This window comes from Octodon degus, unplaced genomic scaffold (genome assembly GCF_000260255.1).
Source record: "Octodon degus isolate 3935 unplaced genomic scaffold, OctDeg1.0 scaffold00015, whole genome shotgun sequence".
Classification (NCBI taxonomy): Eukaryota; Metazoa; Chordata; class Mammalia; order Rodentia; family Octodontidae; genus Octodon; species Octodon degus.
In genome coordinates, this window is record NW_004524591.1 from 21,691,213 (window position 1) to 21,704,562 (window position 13,350).

General features: G+C 40.7%; 1 protein-coding gene across 1 annotated transcript in view; it reads right to left on the reverse strand.

Annotated features, from left to right (window-relative positions):
* Positions 1 to 11,303: 11,303 nt before the first annotated feature.
* Pde1c (phosphodiesterase 1C) overlaps positions 11,304 to 13,350 on the reverse strand; it is a 360,829-nt gene continuing 358,782 nt past the window's right edge. The window contains exon 18 of the mRNA XM_004626577.2: positions 11,304 to 12,104. Coding sequence (XP_004626634.1) covers positions 11,935 to 12,104 — 170 coding nt within the window. The 3' untranslated portion in view covers positions 11,304 to 11,934. The remainder of the gene's footprint in view (positions 12,105 to 13,350) is intronic.

Genomic DNA, 13,350 nt, shown 5'->3' on the forward strand with positions numbered 1-13,350 from the left:
GGCTCTGTGCTCTGCTGGCCCCAGGCCATTCTGCACTTGAACCAAGGAGTCAGCACCTTGCTAAGGTCATCTACTGATTCCAGACTCTGTGTTCCTTTTCAGTACTGCCTTTGCATGAACTCAAGCAGCACCTTCTTGTCCATACTCACTGAAATGCTGTCCTGTTGTGAGAAGGTGCCCCATGGTAGGAGATCTTTGCTTAACAAGTTGTGATACGTTCATTTCACGCAATCCAACTGGACCACAAAATGATGCGAAGTACAATTGGGGTACAGGGAGCTGAACCATGAACTTTTGAAAATTGGGTAAAGTTATCTTCTCGAAATTTGTAGTTTGAACTCTAACTTTCCACTGAGCTCCTGACTAGCAGCTCAAGCATGTGTTTATAAACCCTCTAAGTGCAAAGAAAATGAAGTGGTTTGCATTTGGTCTCCAGAGTACTTCCCCATTTCTCTCTCCACCTGCACCCTGGCTCCCCACCCGGTAGCCAGGGCCTTCCTTTGTCCTCACAGGTACAACATCTGAAAACTCACTACTGACCCTCTTCTTGCAGCTCCAGCCAAATGCTGTTGGTTTTCTTTTCCAAGTTCATATCAAATCTATCTTTTTATAGCAATTGTTGTAGTACCAATAGTAATGGTGGTGGTGACTGAACCCAGGGGCTTTACAGTGAGTTACAACACCAACTATTTTTCTTTTTTGAGACTGGGTCTAGCTAAGTAACTGAAGTGTCCAGATTGTTCCAACTCCTGATACTCCTGTCTCAGCTTCACAGAGTGCTGGACTGCAGATGTGTGCCACAGCATCTGGCTAAATCTACTTATCTTTCTGTCTCTAAATTCACCCCCCTTTTGTAGGAGATAAGATATTGAGAACCCAGGCCTAACTGACCTTCCCAGCAGACACAAAGGAGAAAAACAGCGAGCTGTCCTCTTAGGGCAACGAGCAAGTTCCAGGGGAAAGTCAACGCGGCTGAGATCCAGTTGTTTACCCAGGCCTGTTGTCTTCGTTACTCTTCTCTCATTGCTGGGACAAATACCCGACACACAAAATGAAGGAAGGAAAGGTTTATTTAGCTCACAGTTACTGGAGGTTTCAGTCCATACTCAGCTGGGTCCAACGCAGAGCAGCACAAGGCAGAAAGCAACCTTTCATGGCTGCGGCAAAGAGCAAGAGCACAAGGGAGGGGTAGCAGCAGCTCAAGCAGCTAGCTTCTCTTCCCACCCTATATTGTAATGCAAATTACTTGCCCCAGGGTAGGGGAAGTACTCACACCTATGGGAACTTCCCAGAATTTACCCACCTATGGATAATCCCAGCAGTATTAAGACCCATAATCCCAGCCTTGGATCACACATAATCCCAGTGGATCATGAGTTAACACAAATTCTAAAAGTCCTCACCCCATGACTGCATGAGGCTTCGGGGGGACAACTAGACACAAACCATAACACCTGTACTACAGGTAATAGGAGGAAGGTGACTATGGTGCTGCTCTAAGTGCTTGCTCCCATGTCTAAGTGAATAAAAGTGAGTTGAGCTGAATGCTCAGGGCCCTTTGTCCACTACAGGCAAGACCTTCCTAGCTCTGTGTCTTTTGGTCACTCATCCTCACTCACCCCTTCTTTGGGGACAAACTGATAGGCCAGCTTCCTATGCCCCTCTCCATAAGGCAGCCACAATAATCTTCACAAGACATGAGTTTTGTCCTTTGGAATTTTGATACATTTGAGTAAAAAGTTGTCCCATCACACTTCACCTCCAGCCCATAATTTCCAACAGGCTTCTCATTCAGGCACTGCCTGTTTCACCCTTGCTCATGCTGGGGAGCTCAGCAGTGCTCACGATATGGGCCTGCTCCAGTACCACACGGGTGTGCTCTTTCCTCCCCTGTAGAATGTGCTCACTTGCACTTCAGGCTTTGGAATCTGCCATCCTGCCACAGGGAAGATGAGGAGGGTCAGTAGGAACATGGGAAAGTGACAGCTTGGGATTTCATTACAAGAGGAAGCTTGGTGCTAGTGGCCAAATTCCTAACATCACATCAGCATTGAACATTCACCTGGAGAACACAGGGCGCGCACGTGCGCGCGCGCACACACACACACACACACACACACACACACACACACACACACTGTTCCAGAAACCAACATAATGTGTAAGCATCTCACTGATACTTCAGGAAAGCAGAAATTGGCTTCTAAACAACTGAAACAGCACACTGGCAACAATGTGCTGAAATGAAATAGAATTTTAAATGTTCTCACACTATAGGAAGCCCCCAAAACTCAGCTCAGAGCTGGCATGATGTTTCAGAAATCTGTTAGCAACCCAGAGGCCCACACCTTTTTCTGTGTTCCCCAGTGCTTCATGCAGTGGCTGGATTCCAATTCCAGGCTCTTCCCTGCCCCATGGGCTGCTGCCCCTGTGAGCTCAGGTGGACCTTCCAAGGAGGAAAAAGACACAGAAAGAGGAATCTTCACCTCACTCTAGCCAAGGCTGTCACGTGGCTACTCCAGTGGGAATGTTGAGTATTTAGCTCTCAGAGCTTCTCTGGTATAGACAAGCAAGGCAAGAGGCCTCAGAAAGGGAGGCTGACACATTAGCATTCAAGAGGTAACACCCAGAAATCTGTGATGCCATAGCCATTACTACTTACTTCCATAATGAAATGCCTTGTATATCGTCTTCTGTATAGACTTCTGTCTTTATTCTATTTACTGTGATTTCTGCAGTTTGTCTCCCAGTATTCCTTTCAATGTCATTTCCCTCATATGTTAAGATGCCTTCATGTCTACGTTTCACACTGGGACAATTCAGGGATCTCAGTCTAGTGCTTGATGGAGGTACAAGCATGTGCACAAATGTAAAGCCACCGGTAGCAGAACAAAACTGGGTTTCTCCACATCTTACATGCCATTTTGAAATACGAGGAGACTCATTCTTCTGAGGAGACTCATGAGTTACTCATGCCTCCACAGGACACGAGGTGGCAGTGCAGACTAACAAGTGACTACTGAGTGAGGTTCGCTGTGTGACCAGATTCCATTGAATTAAATGAACGGGTCTAATTTTTAAGTAAATGCCTTACCCAAGTCCTTGAACCACCAACCCGTCATGGCTTTAATCGCATTTCCAGAAATGAGTGAGGCAGAATTCCCTTTCTCTGAGTCCTACTTTATTTTGCTTAATTGACATTCAAATTCTTCTTAGGTGGGAGACTGCTCCCTGAAATCAGGACTGTGTTGCTACATAATACAGCACCACTCAATGCATTTTCAGCCTATTTTAGGAAACAAAGAGATCATGCTATGGCTTTGCATTTGTTTCCGTAGTTCTGGATTATTGTGAAGCCTTTGAGGGTGGATGCTCAGGAAGAAGAAAGGTCTAAACAGAAGAACTAGTTTTTCCCCCCATAACTTTATTGACAAACAAATAGCAATGAGACAGTTTCAAATCAAATTGGTAGGACAGTTTCAATAATTAACACATTGCATACATTCTTCCTAGTGGTTAATTGCTGTACAAGATGTGGGCATGATATCCTAGTCACAAACACCATTAGAACAAATCCCTCTATTCATTAAGAGAATGTAACTATATTTAATCTATCCTAACCACTTTGAATACACAGATACAAAATGGACATTTGTCTGTATCCCCCTTTTTTTTTGTTAAGTTCTGTTATTTGAATATTATAGGTGTGTTAACTCAACAAAATATTCTAAAAGAGTCCAGTAGCCCATAATAGTATTAGGTCTTTTGCTTGACTGGAAATGTCAGAAATTGTTGACCTGAGTCCCCTACAGCTCAACATAACAACATGGCTTTACTTCCTACATTTTGCTTTTATACTTTTCTGATGGATGTTTAAGACCAAGGTAAAGCAGGACCTACGCAACAAGAGTTGTAGCTTTTGGGTCTGATAAGATCAGTGAAATCCCCTCAGGATTTATCCTGAGATCCTGTACCTCAGATTGTAGAACCTTTGTCAGTGTCAGCCATGTGGATGAGTCACGCCATTGCTTGGCCAATGTGCTCTCTGTGAAAGCCTGAGAGAATGTTTTCTCTCCATGTGACTCTCCCTAGGCAAACTGTAACTCAGTAGTGTCCCAAATTTTCTGATCAAGGAGATTATGGGGCCAAAGAGGAAAGTGATCTATGATGTAGAAGAACTAGTTTTAAAGAGCCCCCATGCTCTGAGGGCCAGGGCTCTATGCTTTTCTAGAAGTGAGAAGTCTTAGAAATTAAGCAAATATATGTAAGGAGTAAAGTACATTTTAAAAACCAAATAATAGTGACATATTAAATATAATGAAAAGTGCGGGCCAAATAGCTCAGCAGATTAAAGCACAGGTGCAGGGGCTGGGATTCAATATCCAGGCCTGCCATGCTGGCTCTGCCCCTGGGGCATGCTGAGATTGTGATTGAGACTGAGTGTGGTGGCACACCTGTAATCCCAGCACTTGGGAGGCTGTAAACAGGAGAATCACTATAAGTCCAATCTAGTAGTGAGACCCTGAACACCCCATAAACCCTTCCCTAAAATATAGAAAAATAATAAATAAATTAAATTACATACATCCATTTTTCTGAATTACCTGAGACTCTGACATATTACTAGATATTTAACCAGCATCGCAGTATTAAGAGAAAGTCAACACTGTGCTCTCACTGGGTCCAAGAATGCTAACTAAATTTAGCAAAATTAAAATTTCAGTGGATTGGAACCAACATCCTGGAGCTCTGTGCTAAGAAAGCTTCAGAGGCTATTTATAGATTTGGTGAGAAATGTGAGTGATGCTCTGTCCTATGTAGAGGTGAGGGATGGTTTTGCTTTTCACACGTCTACACATTTTCTGTGTCTCTAGTACCCCTGTTTGAGCCCATTGATCCCCATTGCTTGCAAGGATTTGTTTCATATAAAGCACTGTGCTGATCAGTAGAGAGGGTACAAATATAGAAAAGAGATAGGATGGTCTGTGCTCTCAGGAAATGGTAGCAAAGTGGGGAAGATTTCAGATCTATGGAATTTGAGGTGGAATGACGTAAGTGCAATGAAGATGTAAAAATTAATCATGAGGAGGATTCATCAAAGTCAAACACCAGTATTACTTGGGGAAGACAAAGCCCACAGCCCAGAGAAGGTACGATTTACTGGTATGCCTTGGTAAATAACTAATTTTCTTGTAGGCAGAAAGCACATAGAAAGAATTTCACAAAAGCTTGAGTCCTGTAAACTGCAACGAGAAGAGAGCTGATTTAGTCAAGAAATTAGGATGTGAGAGAATGGATGGATGAAACAGATGTAAAATGTTGCTGTGAGTGGTCGACAGCATGTCATGAGGAACTGTGTGCTCTGGAAAAATGCACAGTGAATATATAATCAACATATTTGTTCATTAAATTGTCCGGTGATCTCTACGTGCCTTTATGGCTTGTAGTACAGTACTTGCATTCAAATGTTTTGGCATCATTTGAAATTTTTATGTAGGATGTGGGAGGGGAGCTGTAAGATGTGCTACAGGAGAGTACCCAGAGCTCTCTGCAAACTCTTCAGGGCTTGTGGGAGGTGCTTAGTCCCATCTGTGAGAAGCCCACTAGAGGAGACAGTGGGTAGATGTCCACAACAGAGAACAGAAACACTGGCAAACTTATTCCTGTATTTGCTGCTGGAGATTGAACTTAAGTCTTTCTCACAAAGCTACCTCCCTGGCTCTTTTCCAATTTTGTGTGTGTGTGTGTGTGTGTGTGTGTGTGTGTGTGTGTGTGTTACAGACTCTTGCTAAGCTACTCAAGCTGGGCTTCGTCTTGAAATCTCCTGCCTCAGCCTCTCAGTATTAGAGTGACAGGCCTGTGCCACCATGCTTGGCTGGCAGAATTGTTTTTTAATGCATGTTTTGTCTTTGGAAGTAGGTTTTCTGCTTTGAAGAAAGATGATACGTAAAGTAATATCATCTCTTGCAATTCAAGGCCATAATCCCTAGAGAAGTAACCCAGAGTTGGTACCAGAATTCCAGAGAAAATTTTGTGACAAATGTGAAGACTGAATTAGAGAAATAAAAGGTCAGTGACTTTGAGAAGCAGCAAATTGTGATAACAATAACAAAAATATAGGCACCGGGAAGACGATGGTGTGGGAGCTGCAGAACTGGCAATGAAGTTCTTAGTAAACACACAACAAAGAAGTCTTGCCATCATTTTGAGTGCATGTAGAGGACTGATAAAAGTGGTAGAGATGGACTTACAGATTTAGAAGTCAAGTTGATAGAGGCGGTAATTCAAATATAGCTTGTAAGAATAAGTTTGAGAAACAAAGAGGCAGATGGCATGATCTTGGAGAAAATCCTTGTAAGTCAAAAAAGTGGTAGAAACCAGCAAAACAGAAGTAAGATAACAGACAAATCAGGAAAGTGCACCACTTACAGGTAAATGGGAATGGGGTTCTAAATGAAAGGACTGGTCAACCTTATTAAAATCTTCAGAAAGTTGGGTGAGAATATGCCTATGGAACAAGGTATTTTGGCAGTTCTGATGTCTGTTACCTACTATTTGGATTAGCTTGCTCGCTGAATTTCTACAAAACTCAAACACAAGCATACATTGGTAGTAGACAAGGCTCAGGGGTGGGAAATGATATCAAGGAAAAGAAATACGGCTTCCAATGATGTCGAACAGAGCAAAGAGGTACACATGAGGAATCTGTGAGAGTGACACAGTGCGTGAAAAATATGTGGCAGTACAAGCAGAAGGCCTCCACTGAGTCTCCTCCTTACCTTTGCCTTCTGAAAAATTTAACTTATCTCTGTCTCAGTTTATTAATGGTAAATATCAATAAATCACACAGATCTTCCTGTAAAAATTAAATATATTTAACTTGGGAGGGATTGAAAAGTATTAAATGTATTTTAAAATCTATTGTGCTAGTGTTCTATAATTTCAAAATTTTAGCTGCTTTGATTGGACATATTTGTCTGTGTTGTTATATTTTTCAGTATCCTCTTACACTTGTGTCTTAAAGTCTAAACTCTTCCTTTAGGCAGTGAGTCATACTGAAAAAGTGATGACCGTAAATGAATTGTTTCCATAATGGCTGGTTTCCAGAGGAAGTGTTTCTATAAGCACAGGTCAGCTGAGCATCTTAATGCAGGTGTACTAAACAAAGCATGCCATGGAAAATTCACAAAGAATCCCATTTGAACTGTGTGCAGGTAAGGAGAATATTCGAAAATTATTATCATCCTTTAGTCCCCAAAACCAGCTTTTCATGTCCTTCATCTAAATCAAAAAGGTAATGAAGGGGTCTGCCCCTTAGCTCTGTTCTTTAAGTGGCTGCTTCAACAAAGCAGTCAGGCTCAGGTCGTTGTGGTTCAGTCCCCACAACTCAAGCCAGCCAAACCTGCCCTGAAGGCATTCGGATCCAAAAAAAAAAAAAAAATCCTTCTGCCATTTTTCCCTAGATAGAACTGGGAGGCCAGAACTTCAAAAAGGTAAAGAATACTCATAGGTCTCCTTAAAAATAGCACTTATCACCAACCATCTCACTTTTCTTTATGATACTGTAGGACTTTCTCTTGCCTCAGCTGGCTTTAATGTCTTTATTGGAAACAATTTCAAGATTAAAATTGGAAGCTCAGTCATTAGTATTTCAATAGTCCTCAATCCCCAGTCCTAGAGAATATTTACTTCTTTGACATATACTCGGTAAATAAACATTAACTGACCAGTAGAATCTTTTCAGTTGTAAATGAATCAAAGAGAATATAATCAATCAAGTGAGGTTGGTAGTAAATGGAATAAACTTTCAGCATGAGTCAGTAACTTCCATTTATCTTAGGAGAAAGATTTGCATGGAAACTCTAGACTTGAAGACAGTGGTGTCAAACATTCCTGTCCTTTCTGCCTATACTGAGCAGAAATTTCAAATTATATCAATGGGAGTGCTTTTCCTATTTCAGAAGCTGAGTGAACATACCCATGATAAAGCTGCCTTGGCTTGTGATAGGAAGAGAAGAGTGTTAGCATTCTCTGGGTACCCATAAGGAAGAGTCACAGCTCTATATTTATGAAATTAGCATGAAAAATAAATGATGAAATAATAAGCAGCCACAATTTCTGCAGATTACTTTGGTTAGAGATTGGTGGCAGAATAGGGGGAGGCATATTTATATTGCACCTTTCTTATGAGGACTGGTCTTACCTAAGAATCAAGTTATGTTCAGGAGAAAACTATAAGTCATGCAACTTTCTGAGCTGCCTTTGTTCTTAGAAGTAAAACCCAAGTAAACGCCTTTAGGAGGGAAGCTGTCTGTAGCTTGGGTATGTAGGACAAGGATCACTGCTTCTCATGAGTTTGGTAGGGCCCCATGAGAAGTATACACAGATCAGGGAGCTAATGCGCCAAGTGACTTGGCCTCCCCCTGAGATAACGGAGAAAACTCCTCTCTTGTTCCCTGTGTAACCACCAAGGCATGATGTTTTTTTGAAGGTCATATGTTCTTCCTTTTCTGGATCTTATCCTCCACTTAAAATTCTCTGTAAACAGCCTCATTGTGATTGCATATAAAGTGCTGCAATTGTTGAACAGTCATTTCTCCCATCAGGAGAGGGGCTCATCTGACCTCAACTTTTTACATCTTGACTCATCTTCATTTCTTCATCCTCCATTGTCTCTCTTCTGGAATTTCGAGAGCTGTGCTGGCCAAGGCATACGCCATTGTTTTGAAAAGACCAATTTTGTTGGTGTGAGTGAATGAGAAATAGACTTCTCTGTACATTCACAGCAGTTCAAAGTTCAGTGCAGAAGGAGGAGGGTCTTGTTAGAAGAAGTCAAGAAAATAAAGACAAATATGTTTATAAATAATCTATAGTCAGGAAGAAACCATTCACCAACAGATACTAGCTGACACTGTATTGTTGTTGCTGTTGTCTAATTTTAGTTTAAGTTGTAGTTTCCACTGTACCTTCTCCCTGAGGCTTCAGATAAAGTCTGTCCTGTGCAGCATACTTGTACAGGTGGAACTTTGGAAGGACTAAGTAGTTGGGTGTGGAGAGTGAACTAGGTAAATAGGAGCAGACCAAGGACAGCCATTGTAAGGTATGATACGGGAAGGTCATCAAGGATTTAGAGGAAGTAAGACATGAGGGCAAGAGGTGACCATAGCTGATGGAAGCCTGAGAACTCTAAAGGTGTGGAGGAACAGGTGAAGGGAGTGCTAAGGGAGAACATGTTGGGTTTTCCACTGAACACGGGAGTATACTGAGGTGTTCAGTGCAGGAAGACACAGGAGCTGGTGCCTATGGAGACAGCTAGGTAGATCATGCACAGAGCATTAACTCTTCTTTACTGAGCACTGACTATATGGTCACATCAATGCCACGTTGTACTGAGTATTAATATTATTATACTCACTGTATAGTGAGGATGCTGAAGATAGAGACTGTGCTATTCAGTTAAAGTCTCAGAATAAATACAACAGGTAGCCAGGATTTAATTATATACTTTGTTATTGTTGTTGTTTTTGTTCTGGTCATTGTTATTGTTTTAATTCAAAGTCCTAGTTCTTACCCAGTATCTATATTTATTCTGGAATTATAGAAACTGGGTTAATAACACAGGTGTTTGCCTATTGACAAACCTTTATATTACTCATATTAACAAATTAATTTTTCAAATCCATAATGAGGTTATTTTTAAAAGCTGTTATCTGCATAACCATGAAGCAATTTGAAAAGGGTAAACCATACTATTCACATGGACAATATATCCAGAGCTGAATAGTGCCAAACTTTGAGGGAATTCTATTTTGAAAAAAATTAATTCCAGAATTTCAAAGAAGAAAAAAATGACTCATGTACAGGAATATCCTTTAAAAGCATCTTTTTATTTGCTATAAGAATATAATCTGCATCTCTATACAATCTTATGCAAAGACATGGTAGTAATTTTACAAGCAGTGCAGAATTTCAACATCTGTACATTTGCTCACCTAAAAGATTAACAAATGTTGAAAAATAACATCTTAGGAAAAAGAATACAAAGGAGCCAACTTTCTTCCTTAGAAACATGGCTTCTAACATCAAGAAGTACAATCAAGAGAGCACAGCTAGAGTGAAGTCTGAAGCTAAGGATGGAAGTATTGAGAGACAGATGAAAACACTAAGGAAGCCCCCTTGATGGGCCGCCAAATGGCTCTGCGTAGAGTTACCCTGATTTAGATGACCAGAAACTACTAACCTACAGAAGCACCTCCCTGCCAGATGCTAGAGAGGGAGATAAAAGCCACAGTGATTTCCTATTTTTGTAGCAAGTAAGTTTCCCTGAAACATCATCCTTAAGCACATATTAAGTGAACTTCTTAACATAATGGTCACTAAACTTGAGCTTGCTCAACAACGGGGACAACTGCAGTTTACTGGAAATAAACTATGGAGAAGGAAAGAAGGAAAAGATACCAAATTTTATGCAATAAAGTCCCAAAGATCATAACTATCCACGGTAGCTCCTTCTCTATGGGATTTCTCTGGGGTTTGTGCTGAATATGGGATGCTTTTAGCTACTTCTGTTGTATACCTATTATTTGCCAGGACATGCCATTAGACCAACAGCCTTCAACTAGATATGTAGCACAAAACACAGAACAAACAGGAAAGCTATCTCTGGCCTTGGTTTGTCTTGTATTTCTGTGATTTTTGTCCTAAAGTAAAAGCTCTGGAAAGGGACATAGTAAAGCTCAAAGAGCCATTATGAAGCTATAACCACTATGAAGTGAGTTATAGAGCCTTGTATTCTATCACCTGCTTTGTCAGCTACTGGTATGCTAAAGGGCTTCATAAGTGGTTTATTGGGTAGATCTTCTGCAAGAGCATATCTAGACTTACAAAGAAAACTTTAGAATTAAAACTAGAGTCATTGTTTTACACCCTCTTGCCCCAGGATCCCAAAACCAAAACAACATAGCCTGCAGTGAATTTCAAAGCTGAAGTCTTTAGAACATCAGTCACATGTTTTCAATCACATTGACTTCTAGCTTCTTCTTTTGTGATAGAAATAAAGAATTAGAACGAGGTTCAGGGAGATGGCTCAGTGGAATAAGCACTGCCTGGCAAGCGCAAGGGCCTGAGTTCAATCCCCAGTTCCACCAAAAAAAAAAAAAAAAAAAATTCTTGGGGCTGGGTAGATGGCTCAGTGGAATAAGCGCTTCCCTGGTAAGCACAAGGGCCTGAGTTCAATCCTCGGTTCAAAAAAAAAAAGAATTAGAACAACAACAAAAAAAAGAATTAGAACAAAACAAAGCCAAATGCACCTCCTGAAATCCTTGAAAATGCACTAAGGCTTTGGGCATCACAAGTGATTGGAAGTAAAAAAAAAAAAAGTCTTTCTTTTTTTAAACTGTGAATTATTTTGTAGAGTCTGAGCTCTGAAATATCCATGAACATAATCCATAGTTATCTTTTCCCTCTAAGATTATTACATTCAGAAGCACAATTTTTGTTTTGAGTGCATTTACATTTTAAGTATATTTAAAATTGGAAAAGATACTTTTAGAACTAAACTTCTTAATTATGATTATTAAACCAATGTTACTAGTAGGTAAGTCAACTCAGAGGTTTAAAAAATGCTAATGAGGAAAGTTTCGTTTTTCTTAAAGACTGTGTCATTTTAATTTTGCAGCATAGACTTAATAATCCATATGAAACCACTAGTTCTGTTTGTCACTAGAATCCAGATTAATGTCCAAATCCAGTGATTTATGGGTATATAAGAGAAAAAGGGTAATTATCACATACAGCCTTCATTTGGGGGTCAAACATGATAGTATCAGCCCCAAAGACCTCCACAGGACTGGGGGGGGGGTCTTGCTGTGGCTGTTCAGCGCTGATAGGCAGATACGTGGGCCTTCCTTCACTCTTTTTCTTCTTTCCTTTGACTTATTTTCTGTTCCAGTTATGTGAGATGTTCTGAATCTTTTTCATTTTGATCCTCTGGTCCAGCATCTTGTATCTTGCAGGATGTTCATCAGTTTTCTTTGGAACTGAAGGCGCGTAGGAGCTGGATGCATAAGCAGGGCGCTTAAAGTGACGCAAAGGAGGCTTGATGACTGGAAGCCAGAGAAAGAAAGACAGAGAATCATTAGCCTCACCAAAGACTCGCATAACCTACATGTTGTGGCCAACTTTTCTTGTCTTTTTTTTCCCCTCTAAGCCAGAAAACAAACAGGTTCAATGCTCACTGGGAAACTTACTGCATATGGATGAATAAACAAATAGTCAACTTGATCACTGACTAAAGACAAGAAATCCCTAGGGGTAGACATTGGTAACCTCAGTGCATAAACAGATTTTGATGGTGAACAGGAGTTCAGAAAGTGGCATCACTTTTGGGAACAACAAAGGAAACAAAGTGTTCAGAGCTGTGTCACTGACATTTAGCAGTGGAAGTAAGCTTTAATGACTGGAAGGTGGCAGTTCTAAAGTGCTGATTACAAAAGTACGGAGAAAATATTTGCAAAATACATGTAAAGGTCTTATATTCAAAGTATAAAAGTAATTCTTAAAATCGAATAAACAAAAATAATTTGGGACCAGCCAAATAGCTCAGCAGATTAAAGAGCTTGCTTAGGCAGATGCGGTGGCCTGGGTTCAATCCCTGGTGTGCAGTGCCAGCCCCACTCCTGGGGCGTGCTGAGATGGTGATTGAGACTGGGCATGGTGGTGCCCGCCTGTAATCCCAGCACTTGGAAGGCTGAACACAGGCAAATCACTACAAATCCGATCTATGATGTAGTGAGACTCTGTAAACCCTGTACTAAAATACAAAAAAAAATCAATTTAAAAATAGGTAAAAGATCTGAACAGACTTCTTACCAGAGAAGATACACACATAAAATAATGGCAGAGAAAGATGCTTAGCAATTTTTATTACTAAGAAGTTGCAAAGTAAAATGTTAATGACATTCTACTTTATACTCTCCCATGCAAAGTAAAATGACAGTGACAATGACAATTGTTAGCAACCATCCAGGGCAGTGATGTGAACCTGTTACAGATCTAGTGTACAAATTACAACCCTAAATGCACTTACTAAACAGTAATTAAACATAAATACTAGTAAGTGTTTGCCTGGCAAGCTCAAGGACCTGAGTTCAATCCCTGGTTCTGCCAACAAACAAACAAACGAACAACAAAGCAAAACAAAACAAAACACAAATACTGAGGTTTTAGCTTAGCAAAAACAACTGTTATCTGATGCTCAGCTGCTAGAGTGAGCTGGCTGTCCTGTGAGCAGAGGGGACCTCATGGCCCCTTGAGGCCTGCTGTCATAAGTTCACCGCCACTGATCTGGAG